The 20,320-nt window shown below is 73.3% G+C and overlaps 1 protein-coding gene across 1 annotated transcript; it reads right to left on the minus strand.

Annotated features, from left to right (window-relative positions):
• Positions 1–1,362: 1,362 nt before the first annotated feature.
• MAP3K10 (mitogen-activated protein kinase kinase kinase 10) lies at positions 1,363–20,051 on the minus strand. The gene is made up of 10 exons (XM_037884346.2): positions 17,882–20,051; positions 16,947–17,127; positions 16,624–16,772; positions 16,365–16,540; positions 14,761–15,001; positions 6,187–6,309; positions 5,450–5,588; positions 4,368–4,480; positions 3,469–4,056; positions 1,363–2,737 (listed from the first exon to the last, which is right to left on the minus strand). The coding sequence occupies exons 1-10, from the start codon at positions 18,585–18,587 to the stop codon at positions 2,367–2,369; spliced, it is 2,787 nt and encodes a 928-aa protein (XP_037740274.1). The 5' UTR covers positions 18,588–20,051; the 3' UTR covers positions 1,363–2,366.
• Positions 20,052–20,320: the final 269 nt, after the last annotated feature.

Raw genomic sequence — 20,320 nt, forward strand, 5'->3', positions numbered from 1 at the left:
GCCTGCCGGGCCGGCGCTGGCGGGGCTGCCCATTCCCACCAAGCCTGGGGCTGCTCCCAGCGGGGCAGGGCATCAGGGTGGGAGTGTGGGTCACGCCTCAGGCCCCCATCCCTGGGGCCGGGAGCATGCGCCTGGCTCCGCGGGGGACGGTCCTGGGGTCTCGGCGGCGTTCCGGCCCAGGCGGGGGGACTGGGGGGAGACCGGACAGGCCGGCCTAGGGGCGTGTGGGGCCGGCAGGGCAGAGCTGGCCATGGCCAGAGCAAGGCCCAGCACCCAGGCTCCTGGTGGAGGGACGGGACGGCCACGGCTAGAAGCCCTACACCCCAGGCCGTGCCCAGAGCCGGGTGGTGAACCCAGGAGTCCTGGCTCCCGCCCCTCCCCCTCTAACCACTCACCCTCCCCTGCCAGAGCCAGGGAGAGAACCCAGGAGTCCTGGCTCCCAGCTTCCCCCCCCCCTGCTCTGACCACTAGCCCCCACTCCCCTGTGGCAGCCCCACAGAAGGGGGGATCAGGCCCCAGGCATGGAGCGGGAGACGCTGCGTTTCCCAGCACGGCCCAACCTGGGGGAGGACTGGAGGGGAGGGGGAGTGGGGGGGGGAGCTATCCCACCTCCAGCCAGTCCGCAGCGATGCTCGTCACCCCCTATGGTAACCATGGCAACACAGCTGAGATGCACCCTAAGGCTCCCCCCATGTGCAAGGCAGAGGAGGGGGGGCTGGGAGCCAGGACTCCTGGGTTCTCTCCCAGCTCTGGGAGGGGAGTGGGGGGTCTAGTGGTTAGAGCAGGGGGGGATGTGAGCCAGGACTCCTGGGTTCTCTCCCAGCTCTGGGAGGGGAGTGGGGGGTCTAGTGGTTAGAGCAGGGGGGGGCTGGAACCCAGGACTCCTGGGTTCTCTCCCAGCTCTGGGAGGGGAGTGGGGGTCTAGTGGTTAGAGCAGGGGGGGATGTGAGCCAGGACTCCTGGGTTCTCTCCCAGCTTTGGGAGGGGAGTGGGGTCTAGTGGTTAGAGCGGGGGGGGGGGGGGGCTGGAACCCAGGACTCCTGGGTTCTCTCCCAGCTCTGGGAGGGGGCTGGGAGCCAGGCCTCACTGGTGGGTGGGATTGCCAGGCCCTGCCTGCCCCCTCGTGGCCATGGGCAGTACTGCAGCGGCACAGAGGCTGGGAGTTGTTGGGGTCCAGGGGCAGGACTTGGGGTGATCCTCGGGAATCAGGATGCAGCAGCAAGCACCCGAGGGGTGCACTGTTGGCCTGGCCGATCCCACGGGGCCCTGTGGCACTGGGGCTTTGGGGGCAGGGCAGGGCTGGCCTGGGCCCAGCACTGGTGGTGTCAGGGTTTAGTCAGGCCCCACCCTGTGCAGGATCTGGGCCGTGGCTCAGCCCCTGGGCGCGGGGGCTGGCACAGGATGTGCAGGGGCAGCACCGGGCACCGAACCCAGGTGTCCTGCGTCCCACCCGGCCCCTCTGGGGGAACGTCGTCAAACCCTGGGCAGCCTCACTCCGTCCCCTGCCTTGCCCTGCCGAGCCGGCTGCGCCCTGGGCAGCGAGCAGAAACCTGGGCGCAAACCAGCCTCTGAACACCGGGTGCAAAGCTGAGGGGGCCATAACCTCCCTCCGCCCCCCGGCCGCCCCCCGGCCGGCGTCACCAGACTCCTGGGTTCCGTTCCCTGTTCAGGGAGGGGCTGGAGGCCAGCAGGTAAAGAAGGGGAGAATGGGACTGACGAACGCCGGAGGAGCCCAGCGAGAGGGGTCGCCATCTGAACAGTCCCCATGCCCTACCCCAGAGATGGCTGCATCTCAACACCAGGTGAGGGGGTCCCCGGATAAACAGCTCTCAAGTCCCACCCCAGAGGTGGCTGCATCTTGGTGCCAGGTGAGGGGGTCCCTGTAAGCACTGGGGGGCTCAGCTGCACGCACGACACCTTGGGCTGGAAATGAGGCCTGAAGGCCGCAAGTTAATGAATAAGTTCACGGGGGACAAGCACCCCCTGCTGGCTCAGAAAGGGTCTTTCTTTTTTTTACAAACACCACATGGAATTTAAATAGGGGTGGGGGTTCTTAACCCCCCATCAATAAATACACATGCTCCCCTCCCCCACAATTCCCTTCTCAGCCCTGCTTCTCTGGGGCAGCAGCTTCTCCCACAGCAGAACCTTTGGAGCGGTTGGTGGGTGCGGTGGGATCTCAGCCCGCTGAGGGTGGGGAATGGGGTCAGCAGCAGAGTGGGGGATGGTGGTGCAGGCGCACAGCAAAGAGGCTGGTCCATCCAAGAGGCCCCCCCTGCCCCCAGGTAGGTCTGGTGCCCCACACCGGCTGGGGGGGTGTACATTCATGGGTGGTTCCCTGGTCTCTGGGGGGGCGCAGTGCCAGGTCAGTGGGACATGTCGGGGTCCAGGCTGCCGGAGTGCGGTGCCCCCCCACAGAGGGGCACCGTGCTGTCCTTGCTCTGACCCTCCATGTCTATGTCCAGCAGCGTCTGGCGGGCACTGGCGGGGCCCGGTGGATCCCCCCCGCCTCCGCCCAGCTCCCCCTGCGTCTCGCACCCGCTGCCCGGGGACGCGCGGTGAGTCCTTCCGAAGGAGACGAGCTTCCAGGGGTCGAGGCGGGAGCGGGAGGGCGAGGGGCGGGGCCGGGGCGCGAACTCCAGGGTCTTGGGGCGCTCCACAGCCGGGTCCTTCTCAGGGGGCCTGCGCCGCGCCGGGGGTGGGAAGAGCGTGGGGGGGTCCAGGATCTCCTGGGAGCCTGTGGGGAGGGGGGAGGAAACCATCTTAGCTGGCCTGGGTGACTGCAGCCCATTAGCCCCCCCAGAATCCCCCCATAAAGCCCCCCTGAACCACAGGCCCCCTCCCTCCACCTCACAGTCCCAACTCCTCACACCGCTTCCACCCCCCCCAGCACCACTCCCCAGACACCCCACCCAGGCCCTCCATGGGGAGCAGGGAGCCCGGACTCCTGGATTCGACCCCTGGCTCTCGCAGGGGGAGTGGGGCCTAGGGAGTTGGGGGGGGATGAGAAATGAGGGCCCCAGGGACCCCAGAACAGCCCCGGGACCTGGGAGGTGGGAGCTGGGGACCCCAACAGGCTGGTGAGGTGGGGTGGGCTGTGGTGGGGGCGTGGGTGTGATAGACGCAGGGATGGGCAGGTCAGCGAGGGGGCTGGGGAGGCAGGGAGGGGCTGGGGGGTGAGAAGGGGGTTGGGGTTGGGGGTCAGGGAGGGGCTGGGGGTGAGGAGGGGGTTGGCGTGGAGGGTCAGGGAGGGGCTGAGGAGGGGGTTGGGGTTGGGGGTCAGGGAGGGGCTGGGGGGTGAGAAGGGGGTTGAGGTTGGGGGGTCAGGGAGGGGCTGGGGGTGAGGAGGGGGTTGGCGTGGAGGGTCAGGGAGGGGCTGCGGAGCAGGTTGGGGGTCAGGGAGGGGCTGCGGGGGGCACGACCCCTGTATCATGTTGCTCAGGGGGGCGCTGGCCCCCCCCCACTCACCGGCCATGGGCGCCCCCTGCTGGCTGAGCGCGGCCTGGCGCAGGGCCCCGTCCGAGGGCGTGCGCCGGTGCCCGCGGGTCACCACCTGGGCGGCCGTCACGTGGGTGGGCGTCAGCGACTGGCGCGGGCCCCTCTTGAAGCTCTCGGCCCGGAGGTCCAGCAGGGGGTTGTGGGCGGGGGGGGTGCCGGGGGGGGGCCCCGGGGGGCGGGGGGCCGGGCGGGGCGGCTCCTCGTCCGCGGGCAGCAGGGACTTGGTGGAGTTGCACTCGCAGAGGGAGGAGAGCGAGAGCAGCGTGAGGGAGCTGGGGGGCCCCTCGCCCCGCCGGGAGCGGCCCCCCCGCGGGAACGGGCCCCCCGCCTCCTCCCGGCCCAGCTCCAGCAGGTCGCTGCCCAGCCCCACGGAGGCCAGGACGGAGGCGCAGCCCAGCAGTGCCCACTCGCTGCGCCTGTGGGGCCCGGCCCGGTGCAGGCCCTCGGCGCCGGGGGGCAGCTCGTCCGCGGGCCCGGGGGCTCGGTCCTCGCCCCCCGGCAGGGGGAGGGGCGGGTAGGGGGAGTGGGGGGTGCTGCCCTCCGCCTCCGCGTACTCCTCTGCGGAGAGACAGACAGACAGAAAAACGGACAGGGGTCAGCGCCAGGGGAGGGGCACAGTGACCCCCCCCATTCCTTGCCCATGGGCCCCTCCCGCTGGGCCTTCACCCCCCATCTCCCTCTTCTGGGCCCTGGCATCCCCTGGGGGGCGTCGGGCTCCTTGCCCTGAGGCCTCTAAGCCAGCCGGGCTCCAGGGTGCTGGGCTGGGGGGTGGCTAACACGGCCCCTCACCCCACTGCTGGAGGCACCCCCGGACATGCCCCCCCCCGCTGCCCTCACGCCTCGGGGCCTGGGCCCCGCCCCCCACGTACCCATCTCCGTCAGGCTGGCGAAGCCCCCTGCCATGGGGGCACGTTTCGGGGACTTGCCCAGGTTGGGGGCGCTGGACGACCACTGCTTGCTGCCCTCGCCCAGAGCCTTCAGCCTGCGCCAGGAGAGACGGTGAGACGGCTACGGAGCGAGTGCCCCCGTGCCACCCTGCCAGTGCCCCTCGCTCCCGACCCACAGCCCCTGCCAGCCCAGCCCTGCCAGTGCCCCTCGCTCCCGACCCACAGCCCCCTGACAGCCCAGCCCTGCCGGTGCCCCTCGCTCCCGACCCACAGCCCCTGCCAGCCCAGCCCTGGGCCCCCCCAGCCCTGCCGGTGCCCCTCGCTCCCGACCCACAGCCCCTGCCAGCCCAGCCCTGCCGGTGCCCCTCACTTCCGACCCGCAGCCCCTGCCAGCCCGGCCCTGGGCCCCCCCAGCCCTGCCGGTGCCCCTCACTCCCGACCCGCAGCCCCCTGCCAGCCCGGGCCTGGGCCCCCCCAGCTCTGCCGGTGCCCCTCACTCCTGACCCACAGCCCCTGCCAGCCCAGCCCTGGGCCCCCCCAGCCCTGCCGGTGCCCCTCACTCCCGACCCGCAGCCCCCTGCCAGCCCGGCCCTGGGCCCCCCCAGCTCTGCCGGTGCCCCTCACTCCTGACCCACAGCCCCTGCCAGCCCAGCCCTGGGCCCCCCCAGCCCTGCCGGTGCCCCTCGCTCCCGACCCACAGCCCCTGCCAGCCCAGCCCTGCCGGTGCCCCTCACTCCCGACCCGCAGCCCCCTGCCAGCCCGGCCCTGGGCCCCCCCAGCTCTGCCGGTGCCCCTCGCTCCTGACCCACAGCCCCTGCCAGCCCAGCCCTGGGCCCCCCCAGCCCTGCCGGTGCCCCTCACTCCCGACCCGCAGCCCCTGCTAGCCCAGCCCTGCCCCCCATGCCACCCTGCTGGTGTCCCTCGCTCCCGACCCGCAGCCCCTGCCAGCCCAGCCCTGCCCCACAGCTCTGCCGGTGCCCCTCACTCCCGACCCGCAGCCCCTGCTAGCCCAGCCATGGGCTCCCTGCCATCCAGCCGGTGCCCCTCACTCTCTGGCCCCATACCGCTCCTCCCCACCGAGCCGCTCCTTCTGCAGCGTGGAGCTGGGCCCCCACGTGCGCCCCTTCTTCTTGTTGCCCCCCAGCTCCTCCTTCTTCAGCCCCGCGCTGCGGCCCCACGTCTGGCTGCCGTCCACGGGCGTGACTGCAACGAGGGGGTTAGTGGGACCAGTTTCCCGCACGGCAGCTCATCGGGACCCGGGGGGCGGGGGGGGGGGATTCTGGGCTCAGTACCCCTCCGAGTAGGAGCTATGGAGGGGGGGGAGCGGGGAGATGGCTGGGGGGCGTCTCCCCAGGGTTACCGCCCAGTGCGGGGGGAGGGGGGAGACATTGGCTTATAATGTGCCAGTTCTTGGGTCTGGTCCTGGTTCCTGGATCCGGGACAGGAGCCGCAACCATTCCCCGGCCCAGCAGGGACCAGCCCGCACAGCCGGCCTCTGGGGCAGCCCCACAGGGTGCCTGGCCTGAGACCTGGGCAGCAGAGACCCGGGCAGCAGAGACCCAGCAAGGGAAGGAGGAATCATGGCAGAGCTGGGGGGCAAATTCACACGGATGGTCCGCAGGTGTGGGGGGGACTATGGAGGGTGATGGGGGGCTATGGGGGGTAATGGGGTACTCACGGCGGATGGCCCACAGACGGGGGTTGGGGGGCTAATGGGAGTGATGGGGTACTCATGGCGGAGGGCCCACAGGCAGGGTCTGGGGGGGCTATGGGGGGTGATGGGGGGGAAAGGGGTACTCACGGCGGATGGCCCGCAGGCGGGGGATGATGATGGGGCTCGCAGGGGGGCTGGCTCCGTTGGCACCGGTGCCTTTCCGCTTGTCCAGGGTGGGCGACGCCTGCACCGTGATCTTGTGTTGGAAGCCTGGGGGGAGAGAGGCCAGGTCAGCCCCAGAGCCCCAGCCCCCCTGGAGCCCCCCAAGGCAGCAGTTACAGAGGCGGGCGCCCTGCACTGCCATAGATCTCCCCGAGCAGGTTCGGGGCCCAGGCCTCCTGGCAGCCTGACACAGGGGGCGGGGCAGGGCCGGTGGTTATGGGGCATACGGGGAGATATGGGGAGTATGGGGGGAATATGGGGTGTATGGAGGGGTTATGGGGCATATGGGGGGAATATGGGGCATACAGTTGAGTTATGGGGTGTACGGGGGGTTGTGGGGCATACTGGGGGGGTTATGTGGTATATGGGGGGTTATGGGGCATACGGGGTGGATATGGGGCATAATGGGGGGGTTATGTGGTGTATCGGGGTTATGGGGCATATGTGGGGATGTGGGGAATACGGGGTGGAAATGGGGTGTATATGGGGCATACGGGGAAGTTATGGGGCATATGGGGCATACAGGGGAGTTATGGGGCAAATGCGGGGGTTATGGAGCATATTGGGGGGTTATGGGGCATACGGGGGGTTATGGGGCATACGGGGGGGTTGGTGGTGGTACAGGAAGTTGCTGAGATAACCGGCCTACGACTTTACCCAACCAAAGGGCCACTGGAGGAGAGCGCGGCTCCCACGGCGCCGTGATGTGACCCGGTCGTAACGAAGCCGGGAGAAGGCGCCAGCCCGGGAGCGACTGGTTCTGCCCAAGGCGGGGTGACGCCTAAGCTGGGCACCAGAGGAGCAGAAAACAAGGGACCAAACAGGCGTCGGGATTTCGGTCTAATTGGTGGACAAACGAAGGCGGCTGGATTATTCCACCCGTCGCCGGTTTGGGGCCCGGCACAGAGGCGCTGGGGCTCCGGGCGGCTGTGCTGGGAGCATTTTGGCTGCGACACCAGCCCCCGGGCCCTCCCCGCTGAGCACCCCCTGGGGTGCAGGGGAGATCCCTGTGACGAAGTGGGACTGTTCTTAATGTTTCCTCTGAATAGTGTGGGGGTGCCTCAGTTTCCCCTAGGCAGTTCTTAAGTATCTAGGGGGTGGGGTAAGGGTGTATGATCATTGCAGAGCCCTAGAGGGCAGGTGTGTGCAGGGGTCTGGACACAGAGAAGGGCCGACACCCTGTTTCCTGGCCACTGATGGCCTGGCCCTTCCCCCCTGCAAGGTGAGAGCTAAAGGGTTGGAGAACAAAGGAATCCGGTGCCCTCCTGGCCCGGGAAAGGGACAAAGCCCAGAGGAGGAGGGGCTGGAGGGAGTTTCAGTTTGGGGCTGGCTGGGGACAGAGTGAAGTACAGACGTGGTTGTCTGGCTCACTGCCCCCCAAAATGGACCCAGCTGAGGGGTCCTGTTCTCTGCACCTGCAAGCTCTGCGTTAGACCATGTTCCTGTTGTCTAATAAACCTTCTGTTTCCCTGGCTGGCTGAGAGTCCCGTCTGACTGCGGAGTTGGGGGGCAGGACCCTCTGGCTTCCCCAGGACCCCGCCTGGGCGGACTCGCTGTGGGAAGTGCACGGAGGGGCAGAGGATGCTGAATGCTCCGAGGTCAGACCCAGGAAGGTGGAGCCGGGGGAGCTGTGTGTCCTGCAGACAGGCTGCTCGCAGAAAGGAGACTTCCCCAGAGTCCTGCCTGGCTTCGTAGGGAGCAGTTCCAGAGCATCGCCCGGGGACCCCAAGACAATCCCAAAGAGAGTGGGGAGACAAGAGGGCCTGGCCAGCTCCGCTGGCCCGAGCAGGACCTATGCAGGAGGGGGACCTGACCATGCCAGCCGGACGGCATCCCTATGCGGGGTCCAGAGGAACAGCTGGCATGGCCAACCCGCCCGCCCAGAGCGTCCCCTGTGGCCAAGCTGCCCCGGACCCTGAGGAGATTGGCTAGAGCCCCATCTCTCCTCTCCCACCCGTGTCTGCGGTGGCCACGGCAGGATGGCGACTGTCAGTCTCAGGGGCGTAGCTGGGCTGGTCCCCGGACGTTAGAGACGAGGGGGGAGGAGACGTCAGGAGCAGAGCTCTGCCAGGCTCGTCTCTCACCAACAGGAGCTGGTCCCCCCCCCAGTCTCTCTCGCCCCGATTCAGAACCGACCGAGAGAACTAACCCCCTCAGCACGAGACATGCGCTGTGACGGGGCACTGGCCCCACCCTGGCCTCTAAGGGGTTACTCGAGGCCTGCAGGAGGCAGCCAACTCGAGAGGGGCTGAGAGAAACAGCCAGTCAGGGCCCGGCAGGCCCATATAAGAAGAGCTGCAGGGCCAGGCAGGGCCAGTGACCCTCTGGAGCTGCAGGAGGCAGGGCGGGCAGCCGGCAGCCTTGAGGGAGCAGAGCCGCTCGCAGGGACCGGGGGCGCTGGCGAGAACTCCTGCCTGGCTGCTGGGATTTGCAGGCTGAGGCAAGGGCGAAGAGGGTGGTGGGCCGTGGGGAAGTGGCCGGACAACTGGCTGCCGTCACTGCTGGGGAAGTGGCGGGATAGCTGGACTGCAGCACTCGCCCCTGGAAAGGAGGGGTGCAGGGCTGGGGGGCTGCGTGACAGAGGATGCTGTGGTCCTTGGAGTGATGTGGGTCCAGGAGCGGATGTGACCGTGTGCCAACCTGTGGAGCTAATCCCATGGGGGGGTGGAGGGCACCTGAGGGCAGGCTGATGTGGTTGTCTGGCACAGGGGGGCTGGTGGGGGTGCAGGGGGGCTGGTGGGGGGCAGGGGTTGCAGCAGATACCTGAGGGCAGGCTGATGTGGCTGGGGGCCACAGGGGGGCTGGTGGGGGTGCAGGGGTTGCAGCAGATACCTGAGGGCAGGCTGATGTGGCTGGGGGCCACAGGGGGGCTGGTGGGGGCCACAGCGGGGCCGGCGGGTACCTGAGGGCAGGCTGATGTGGGCGGGGGGCACAGGGGGGCCGGCAGGGGGCACAGGGAGGCCGGCGGGGGTTGCAGTGGGTACCTGAGGCCAGGCTGATGTGGCTGGGGGCCACAGGAGGGCTGGTGGGGGCCACAGCGGGGCCGGCGGGTACCTGAGGGCAGGCTGATGTGGGCGGGGGGCACAGGAGGGCCGGCGGGGGGCACAGGGGGGCCGGCGGGGGTTGCAGTGGGTACCTGAGGCCAGGCTGATGTGGCTGGGGGCCACAGGGGGGCCGGCGGGGGCCACAGGGGGGCTGGCGGGGGCCACAGGGGGGCTGGCGGGGGCCACAGGGGGGCCGGCGGGTACCTGAGGGCAGGCTGATATGGGCGGGGGGCACAGAGGGGCTGGCGGGGGGCACAGGGGGGGCTGGCAGGGGTTGCAGTGGGTACCTGAGGGCAGGCTGATGTGGGCGGGGGGCACGGGGGGCCGGCGGGGGTTGCAGCGGGTACCTGAGGGCAGGCTGATGTGGGCGGGGGGCACAGGGGGGCCGGCAGGGGTTGCAGCGGGTACCTGAGGGCAGGCTGATGTGGGCGGGGGGCACAGGGGGGCCGGCGGGGGGCACAGCGGGTACCTGAGGGCAGGCTGATGTGGGCGGGGGGCACAGGGGGGCCGGCGGGGGGCACAGCGGGTACCTGAGGGCAGGCTGATGTGGGCGGGGGGCACAGGGGGGCCGGCGAGGGGGCACAGCGGGTACCTGAGGGCAGGCTGATGTGGGCGGGGGGCACAGGGGGGCCGGCAGGGGTTGCAGCGGGTACCTGAGGGCAGGCTGATATGGGCGGGGGGCACAGGGGGGCCGGCGGGGGGCACAGCGGGTACCTGAGGGCAGGCTGACGTGGGCGGGGGGCACAGGGGGGCCGGCGGGGGGCACAGCGGGTACCTGAGGGCAGGCTGATGTGGGCGGGGGGCACAGGGAGGCCGGCGGGGGGCACAGGGGGTACCTGAGGGAAGGCTGATGTGGGCGGGGGGCACAGGGGAGCCGGCGGGGGGCACAGGGGGGCCGGTGGCGGGCACAGCGGGTACCTGAGGGCAGGCTGTTGTGGGCGGGGGGCACAGGGGGGCCGGCGGGGGGCACAGCGGGTACCTGAGGGCAGGCTGATGTGGGCGGGGGGCACAGGGGGGCCAGCGGGGGGCACAGGGAGGCCGGCGGGGGGCACAGGGGGTACCTGAGGGCAGGCTGATGTGGGCGGGGGGCACAGGGGGGCCAGCGGGGGGCACAGGGAGGCCGGCGGGGGGCACAGGGGGTACCTGAGGGCAGGCTGATGTGGGCGGGGGGCACAGGGGGGCCGGCGGGGGCACAGCAGGTACCTGAGGGCAGGTTGATGCGGGCGGGGGGCACAGGGGGGCACAGGGGGGCCGGCGGGGGGCACAGGGGGGCCGGCGGGGGGCACAGGGGGTACCTGAGGGCAGGCTGATGTGGGCGGGGGGCACAGGGAGGCCGGCGGGGGGCACAGGGGGTATCTGAGGGCAGGCTGATGTGGGCGGGGGGCACAGGGGGGCACAGGGGGGCCGGCGGGGGGCACAGGGGGGCCGGCGGGGGGCACAGCGGGTACCTGAGGGCAGGCTGATGTGTGCGGGGGGCACAGGGGGGCCGGCGGGGGGCACAGGGGGGCCGGCGGCGGGCACAGCGGGTACCTGAGGGCAGGTTGATGCGGGCGGGGGGCACAGGGGGGCCGGCGGGGACACAGGGGGGCCGGCGGGGGCACAGCGGGTACCTGAGGGCAGGCTGATGTGGGCGGGGGGCACAGGGGGGCACAGGGGGGCACAGTGGGGCCGGCGGCGGGCACAGCGGGTACCTGAGGGCAGGCTGATGTGGGCGGGGGGCACAGGGGGGCCGGCGGGGGGCACAGCGGGTACCTGAGGGCAGGCTGATGTGGGCGGGGGGCACAGGGGGGCCGTCGGGGGGCACAGGGGGGCCGGCGGGGGCACAGGGGGTACCTGAGGGCAGGCTGATGTGTGCGGGGGGCACAGGGGGGCCGGCGGGGGGCACAGGGGGTATCTGAGGGCAGGCTGATGTGGGCGGGGGGCACAGGGGGGCACAGGGGGGCCGGCGGCGGGCACAGCGGGTACCTGAGGGCAGACTGATGTGGGCGGGGGGCACAGGGAGGCCGGCGGGGGGCACAGGGGGTATCTGAGGGCAGGCTGATGTGGGCGGGGGGCACAGGGGGGCACAGGGGGGCCGGCGGGGGGCACAGGGGGGCCGGCGGGGGCACAGCAGGTACCTGAGGGCAGGCTGATGCGGGCGGGGGGCACAGGGGGGCACAGGGGGGCCGGCGGGGGCACAGGGGGGCCGGCGGGGGGCACAGCGGGTACCTGAGGGCAGGCTGATGCGGGCGGGGGGCACAGGGGGGCACAGGGGGGCCGGCGGGGGCACAGGGGGGCCGGCGGGGGCACAGCGGGTACCTGAGGGCAGGCTGATGCGGGCGGGGGGCACAGGGGGGCACAGGGGGGCCGGCGGGGGGCACAGCGGGTACCTGAGGGCAGGCTGATGCGGGCGGGGGGCACAGGGGGGCACAGGGGGGCCGGCGGGGGGCACAGCGGGTACCTGAGGGCAGGCTGATGCGGGCGGGGGGCACAGGGGGGCACAGGGGGGCCGGCGGGGGGCACAGGGAGGCCGGCGGGGGGCACAGGGGGGCACAGGGGGGCCGGCGGGGGGCACAGGGTGGCCGGCGGGGGCACAGCGGTACCTGAGGGCAGGCTGATGTGGGCGGGGGGCACAGGGGGGCACAGGGGGGCCGGCGGGGGGCACAGGGGGGCCGGCGGGGGGCACAGCGGGTACCTGAGGGCAGGCTGATGCGGGCGGGGGGCACAGGGGGGCACAGGGGGGCCGTCGGGGGCACAGGGGGGCCGGCGGGGGGCACAGCGGGTACCTGAGGGCAGGCTGATGCGGGCGGGGGGCACAGGGGGGCACAGGGGGGCCGGTGGGGGGCACAGCGGGTACCTGAGGGCAGGCTGATGCGGGCCTGGGGCACAGGGGGGCACAGGGGGGCCGGCGGGGGGCACAGGGGGGCACAGGGGGGCCGGCGGGGGGCACAGGTGTACCTGAGGGCAGGCTGATGTGGGCGGGGGGCACAGGGGGGCCGGCGGGGGCACAGCAGTACCTGAGGGCAGGGTGATGCGGGCGGGGGGCACAGGGGGGCCGGCGGGGGCACAGGGGGGCCAGCGGGGGCACAGCGGTACCTGAGGGCAGGGTGATGCGGGCGGGGGGCACAGGGGGGCCGGCGGGGGCACAGGGGGGCCGGCGGGGGCACAGCGGGTACCTGAGGGCAGGGTGATGCGGGCGGGGGGCACAGGGGGGCCGGCGGGGGGCACAGGGGGGCCGGCGGGGGGCACAGGGGGTACCTGAGGGCAGGCTGATGTGGGCGGGGGGCACAGGGGGGCACAGGGGGGCCGGCGGGGGGCACAGGAGGGCCGGCGGGGGGCACAGGGGGGCCGGCGGGGGCACAGGGGGGCCGGCGGGGGCACAGCGGGTACCTGAGGGCAGGGTGATGCGGGCGGGGGGCACAGGGGGGCCGGCGGGGGCACAGGGGGGCCAGCGGGGGCACAGCGGTACCTGAGGGCAGGGTGATGCGGGCGGGGGGCACAGGGGGGCCGGCGGGGGGCACAGGGGGGCCGGCGGGGGCACAGCGGTACCTGAGGGCAGGCTGATGCGGGCGGGGGGCACAGGGAGGCTGGCGGGGGGCACAGGGGGGCACAGGGGGGCACAGGGGGGCCGGCGGGGGCACAGGGGGGCCGGCGGGGGCACAGCGGTACCTGAGGGCAGGCTGATGTGGGCGGGGAGCACAGGGGGGCCGGCGGGGGCACAGGGGGGCCGGCGGGGGCACAGCGGGTACCTGAGGGCAGGGTGATGCGGGCGGGGGGCACAGGGGGGCAGGCGGGGGCACAGGGGGGCCGGCGGGGGCACAGCGGGTACCTGAGGGCAGGGTGATGCGGGCGGGGGGCACAGGGGGGCCGGCGGGGGCACAGGGGGGCCGGCGGGGGCACAGCGGTACCTGAGGGCAGGCTGATGTGGGCGGGGGGCACAGGGGGGCCGGCGGGGGGCACAGCGGGTACCTGAGGGCAGGCTGATGTGGGCGGGGGGCACAGGGGGGCCGGCGGGGGGCACAGCGGGGCTGGCGGGGGTTGCAGCGGGTACCTGAGGGCAGGCTGATGTGGGTGGGGGGCACAGGGGGGCACAGGGGGGCCGGCGGGGGGCACAGGGGGGCCGGCGGGGGGCACAGGGGGGCACAGGGGGGCCGGCGGGGGGCACAGGGGGGGCCAGCGGGGGCACAGCGGTACCTGAGGGCAGGGTGATGCGGGCGGGGGGCACAGGGGGGCCGGCGGGGGCACAGGGGGGCCGGCGGGGGGCACAGGGGGGCACAGGGGGGCCGGCGGGGGCACAGGGGGGCCGGCGGGGGCACAGCGGGTACCTGAGGGCAGGGTGATGCGGGCGGGGGGCACAGGGGGGCACAGGGGGGCCGGCGGGGGCACAGCGGGGCTGGCGGGGGTTGCAGCGGGTACCTGAGGGCAGGCTGATGTGGGCGGGGGGCACAGGGGGGCACAGGGGGGCCGGCGGGGGGCACAGGGGGGCCGGCGGGGGGCACAGGGGGGCCGGCGGGGGCACAGGGGGGCCGGCGGGCAGGGTGATGCGGGCGGGGGGCACAGGGGGGCCGGCGGGGGCACAGGGGGGCCGGCGGGGGCACAGCGGGTACCTGAGGGCAGGGTGATGCGGGCGGGGGGCACAGGGGGGCCGGCGGGGGCACAGGGGGGCCGGCGGGGGCACAGGGGGTACCTGAGGGCAGGGTGATGCGGGCGGGGGGCACAGGGGGGCCGGCGGGGGCACAGGGGGGCACAAGGGGGCCCCGGGGGGGCACAGGGGGGCCGGCGGGGGCACAGCGGTACCTGAGGGCAGGGTGATGTGGGCGGGGGCACAGGGAAGCCGGCGGGGGGCACAGGGGGGCACAGGGGGGCGGCGGGGGCACAGGGGGGCCGGCGGGGGGCACAGGGGGGCACAGGGGGGCCGGCGGGGGCACAGGGGGGCCGGCGGGGGGCACAGGGGGGCACAGGGGGGCCGGCGGGGGCACAGGGGGGCCAGCGGGGGGCACAGCGGTACCTGAGGGCAGGGTGATGTGGGCGGGGGGCACAGGGGGGCGGCGGGGGGCACAGGGGGGCACAGGGGGGCCGGCGGGGGCACAGGGGGGCCGGCGGGGGCACAGGGGGGCCGGCGGGGGGCACAGCGGTACCTGAGGGCAGGGTGATGTGGGCGGGGGGCACAGGGGGGCGGCGGGGGGCACAGGGGGGCACAGGGGGGCCGGCGGGGGCACAGGGGGGCCGGCGGGGGCACAGCGGTACCTGAGGGGAGGGTGATGCGGGCGGGGGGCACAGGGGGGCCGGCGGGGGGCACAGGGGGGCACAGGGGGGCACAGGGGGGCCGGCGGGGGCACAGGGGGGCCGGCGGGGGCACAGGGGTACCTGAGGGCAGGGTGATGTGGGCGGGGGGCACAGGGGGGCGGCGGGGGGCACAGGGGGGCACAGGGGGGCCGGCGGGGGCACAGGGGGGCCGGCGGGTGCACAGCGGTACCTGAGGGCAGGCTGATGCGGTTCCCGTCCCGCAGCTTGAGGCGGCTGCGTCTGAAGTGGCCCTTGCGCCCCTTGACCCGGGGCCGCTCCCGGTGCAGCTGGTCCATGAGCAGGTGCAGCTCGCGCTGCACGATGTCGATCTCGCGGGCGGCCAGCTCCTGCTCGCGCCGCCGCAGCTCCTCCTCCTGCGTCTTCTGCTCCTGGGCCGCCCGCAGCAGCTCCTCCTCCCGGCTCCGCAGCTCCTGGGGCACGGGGGCACAGCGTGGGGCACGGGCCGGCAGCCGGCAGGGCCGTGGGGCGCGCAGTGGGGGGGTCCCAGGAGGGATCGGGCGCTGGGGGAGCTGTGAGGGGATGGGGGGGGACCCAAGGGGCTGTGCCATGCACGGGCAGTATGGGGGGGTCCCAGGAGGGATCGGGCGCTGGGGGAGCTGTGAGGGGATCGGGGGGGACCCAAAGGGGGGCTGTGCCATGCACGGGCAGTATGGGCGGGTCCCAGGAGGGATCAGTGGCTGGGGGAGCTGTGGGGGATGGGGGGGGACCCAAAGGGGGGCTGTGCCATGCACAGGCAGTAGGGGGGGGTCCCAGGAGGGATCGGGCGCTGGGGGAGCTGTGAGGGGATGGGGGGGACCCAAAGGGGGGCTGTGCCATGCACGGGCAGTAGGGGGGGTCCCAGGAGGGATCGGGCGCTGGGGGAGCTGTGAGGGGATGGGGGGGACCCAAGGGGCTGTGCCATGCACGGGCAGTATGGGGGGGTCCCAGGAGGGATCGGGCGCTGGGGGAGCTGTGGGGGATGGGGGGGACCCAAAGGGGGGCTGTGCCATGCACGGGCAGTATGGGGGGGTCCCAGGAGGGATCAGTGGCTGGGGGAGCTGTGGGGGACCCAAAGGGGGGCTGTGCCATGCACGGGCAGTAGGGGGGGTCCCAGGAGGGATCGGGCGCTGGGGGAGCTGTGAGGGGATGGGGGGGGACCCAAGGGGCTGTGCCATGCACGGGCAGTAGGGGGGGTCCCAGGAGGGATCGGGCGCTGGGGGAGCTGTGAGGGGATGGGGGGGACCCAAGGGGCTGTGACATGCACGGGCAGTATGGGGGGGGTCCCAGGAGGGATCGGGCGCTGGGGGAGCTGTGAGGGGATGGGGGGGGACCCAAGGGGCTGTGCCATGCACGGGCAGTAGGGGGGGTCCCAGGAGGGATCGGGCGCTGGGGGAGCTGTGAGGGGATGGGGGGGGACCCAAGGGGCTGTGCCATGCACGGGCAGTATGGGCGGGTCCCAGGAGGGATCGGGCGCTGGGGGAGCTGTGGGGGATGGGGGGGACCCAAAGGGGGGCTGTGCCATGCACGGGCAGTAGGGGGGGTCCCAGGAGGGATCAGTGGCTGGGGGAGCTGTGGGGGATGGGGGGGACCCAAAGGGGGGCTGTGCCATGCACGGGCAGTATGGGGGGGGTCCCAGGAGGGATCGGGCGCTGGGGGAGCTGTGGGGGATGGGGGGGGACCCAAAGGGGGGCTGTGCCATGCACGGGCAGTATGGGCAGGTCCCAGGAGGGATCAGTGGCTGGGGGAGCTGTGGGGGGACCGAAGGGGGGCTGTGTTGGGGGGGGTCCCACTGACCTTTTCCTTGGTGCGCAGTTCACTGAACATGTGCTGGATTTCCAGCTTCCAGTCGTCCTGCAGCGAGTGGAAGACGTCGAGGGCCATGGAGAACATGGCCGAGTGCTCGATGGCCACCAGCCGCCCCAGGATGCTCCCGAAGGGTGGCCGGGCGTGGGGGTCGGGGTCCCAGCACTCTGTGGGGAGAGAGAATCAGCCAGGCCCAGGGGCACCCCCAGAGCCCCCTCCCTCGCGCCCCCCGTCTCCCCTGGGCACTCACCTGCCAGCAGGCGGGCGAAGGGCTCGGGGCAGGTGGAGGGAATGGGCAGCGTCAACTTGTTCATGGCCACGCCGTAGGCCACGGCCAGCGCGTCGATCTCCCGGTACGGCACCTCCCCGGTCAGCAGTTCCCACAGCAGCACCCCAAAACTGCAGCACAGGGACAGGCTGGGCTGGGGGGGGGCCGAGCATGGGTCTGGGGGTTGGGGTGACCCCCCCCCATCTCACCACGCTGTGGACCCCCCTCCCCCAGCCCGTTGGGATCCCGCCCTCTCCCCCGTGCTGATCCCCACTCCCCGCGGGCCCCCCGCTCTGCCCCGGCACCTCCAGACGTCGCTGCTCTTGGAGAAGCGCGAGAGCCGGATGACCTCTGGCGCCATCCAGGCGTAGGTGCCGGCCGCGCTCATCTTGGTCGTCCGGTGCCACTCGCGGGCCAGCCCGAAGTCCGTGATCTTCAGCGTGCGGCCGCCCAGCTCCCCGTCCTCCATCTTCTCCAGGATCAGGACTGGGGGGGGCAGGAGAGTGAGGGGGGCGTGAGGGGGCACCCCCTGACTGGAGTACGCCAGGCTGCCATGTCCCTTGACTGCCCCTCCTTTGCCCGGTCAGGGGCGGGGGAGGGGTCTGGGGCCCCCCCTTGCTGCACCCCTGCTGGGGCCCAGGCCACAAGATGGGGGGGGTGGGGTGCACAGGGGTTCATGTGTCTCCATAGCAACTATACACCCCTGCTCCGGCCTGGTGCCGCTCGGTACTGGTGTGGCCCACTGGCTGCCAGCACATTGGGGTCAGCCCCATGGCCCCACTCAGGGGTGCTTGGGGAAGGGGGGGCGCCGGCTCCCATCCAGCCCCAGGGCAGGGACTGGCTGGCTCAGGGGGGCAGGGAATGGGGTAGGGGCCTGTCCCCGTTAGGGGGCTCTGGCTCCCATCTGGCCCCAGGGCAGGGACTGGCTGGCTCAGGGGGGCGGGGAATGGGGCAGGGGCCTGTCCCCCTAGGGGGCGCCGGCTCCCATCCGGCCCCAGGGCAGGGACTGGCTGGCTCAGGGGAATGGGGCAGGGGGCCTGTCCCCTCTAGGATGCCAGTCCCATCCTGGCAAACCTGTTTTCCTGCCAGCAGCTGTTCAATGTGTGAAGTGAGTTTGGCAGGTCTCAGTCTGTTTCCCAGTGGCGTGGGCCCCACCCGCGTCCCAGGGGCACCCCATGCCCGGGGAGTCAGTCCTGGGGGGCCGGCGCTGCCCCCCGCCGGCCCCTCGCCCGGCACTCACTGTTGATGGATTTCAGGTCGCGGTGGATGATGGGCACCACGGCCTCGTTGTGCAGGTAATTCATGCCGCGGGCGATCTGCACGGCCCAGTTCACCAGCACGTCCGGCGGCACCTTCCTGCCGGCCAGGGCTCGGCTGAGGGGGCCGCCCCGGGCGTACTCCATCACCAGGCACAGGTTGGGGGGCTGGAGGCACACGGCTTTCAGGGCAACGATGTTGGGGTGGTGCAACATGCAGAACAGCCGGGCCTCCTGCCGGACGCTCTCGGCCGTGGCGCCGATGTCCTCGTCGGGGTCCTGGCGCGCCGCCTTCACCGCCACCTCCTCCCCCCGCCAGGCGCCCTTGTAGACCTTCCCGAAGCCCCCCACCCCGATGATCTCGTCCAGCAGCAGCTCCTGGAAGGAGATCTCCAGCGGCAGAGGGTAGGGCCCGCGCGGGGGGCCGCTGGCCACGTAGTCACAGGGGAAGACGCCCACCTTGTCCTCGATTTTCCCCGTCCACCAGCCCTCGTCTCCCGACACGGTGGAGTCCTGAGAGAGCACCTCCACCAGGTCGCCGCGCCGCAGCGTCAGCTCCTCCTCCGCCGCTGCCTCGTAGTCGAATACGGCCGTCCAGAAGGGACGGGGTTTGTGGCTCCAGACCCCGCCGCTGTCCTCTGCCCCATCCCCGGCCTCCTCGCCCGGCAGCGCCTTGTGCCCAGCCTCCATGCTGGGCCCTCCACGGGGACGGCCGGCCTAGACCGCCGACGGCCGCTGGGACATGCTTCCTGGCTCCGCGCTGGGGCAGCCGCCCGCCTTTGCCGGCCCCGGGACTGGCCCCCGGTGCGCGCTCCCAGCTCCGCAGCAACATCCAGAGCTCCCAGCCCGTCGCCCCTCGGCTGCAGCCCGGCGGGCAGGGGCCGCAGGTGGGTGGGTGGCGCTACGGACTAACCCCCGCACCACAACGGCGCAGCTGAGAGCGTGGGCCTTCCCCCGGCCGGCGATGCCGACCCCCCGGGAGCCTGGCTGGGGACCCCGGCACCTCTCAATGGCGCCGCTTCCCTCTGAAGCGAGGGGCCGGCGCGTCCGGCCTTTGCATCTCTGGGCGCCGGCTCCGCCTGGCCACGGTGCTGAGCGTCGGCCGCGGACTCGCTCAGAAGAAAGGAGGCTTTATTCTTTCTTCGAGGACAGATAAATAGAGGACCCGCCCGCGCGGACAGAGAGCGAGGGCCCGGGCTACACCAGGGACCGGCTCGGAGCCTCGGCTCTCCCCGGCTTGGGTCCGGCTCCGTGAGGCTGGAGGCACCCAGCAGCCCGCGGGCGGTGGGTGACCCGGCGCTGGGGGGTCAGGGCACGAGGGCTCCAGCCGGCGAGGTGGCAGGACGGGCCAGCGCCGCTCACCCGTATGTCACCGGCTCAGGGGCCCAGGCTGGCGGGCACGGGCCAGACCCAGCTGGGACACACCGACTTCCTGCCACCCAGCGGCTGGCAGAGCGTCCGCCTCACCTGCTCCCGGCTGGCGCCCCAGCAAGGTGCACCCACGCCTGGCCCCAGCTCGCTGGCTCTCTGCGCGCCCCGCGGGCTGGCAGCCCGCCCAGCACCACCCCGCGGCGGGCAGAGTGGGCACCCCACGGCGGGCAGAGTGGGCACCCCACGGCGGGCGGAGGGGGGCACCCCACGGCGGGAGGGCGGGGGCAGCGGGCACCCCACGGTTGGAGGGCGGGCGGAAGGGGGCACCCCACGGTGGGAGGGCGGGCGGAGGGGGGCACCCCACGGTTGGAGGGCGGGCGGAAGGGGGCACCCCACGGCGGGAGGGCGGGCGGAGGGGGCACCCCCCGGCGAGCCCCGCTCCCTTCTCAGCTCGCCTCTGTCAAGCCCGCAGCCCCATCGCCGCAGGGAGCGGCCGGCTCCTCTCTCCGGGCCCCCCCGCGCATCCTCCTCTGCGGCACCGGGGGGCGGGGGGCCGGCGGGGGTCACCCCCCCTTTCTATCCCCCACCCGGCTTTGCAGCGGCCAGCGCCTCCCCGCCCGGAATTGCAGCGCCCGCTCACCCGGCCGGAGATCGGGGGTGCGGGGGGCCCTGGCCGGGGGGACGCGGCCCCCCCTCAGCGCATCGCCCCGCTCCGGCGCCTCCCCGGCCCGGGCCAATGGTGTCCGCGCGCTCCGCCGGCCGTCAGCTGGTCTCGGGGTGCCAGGGACCGGCGAGCGCCCCGGTGCAGGCTGGGACTTGTAGTTCTCGGGGCTCGGGGCAGGCTCCCTGCCTTTGGGGCGGGGGGGGGGGTTTGGGGAGCCCAGCACCCGGCTGCTGCGCCCCTGCAGGGAGCCGCTGGGCCAGGTCGGGCAAGTCGCCTGCTCTGCGCCCAGAGAGCCTGGTGCCTTCGCTGGCCCCCGGCACCGGCCCCCGCGCCCCCCGCCCACCGGGCCCGCCAGAGCGCCCAGCCCATTGCCCCTCAGCTGCGGCCC

The sequence above is a fragment of the Chelonia mydas genome, chromosome 23 (assembly GCF_015237465.2).
Source record: "Chelonia mydas isolate rCheMyd1 chromosome 23, rCheMyd1.pri.v2, whole genome shotgun sequence".
Lineage (NCBI taxonomy): Eukaryota > Metazoa > Chordata > Testudines > Cheloniidae > Chelonia > Chelonia mydas.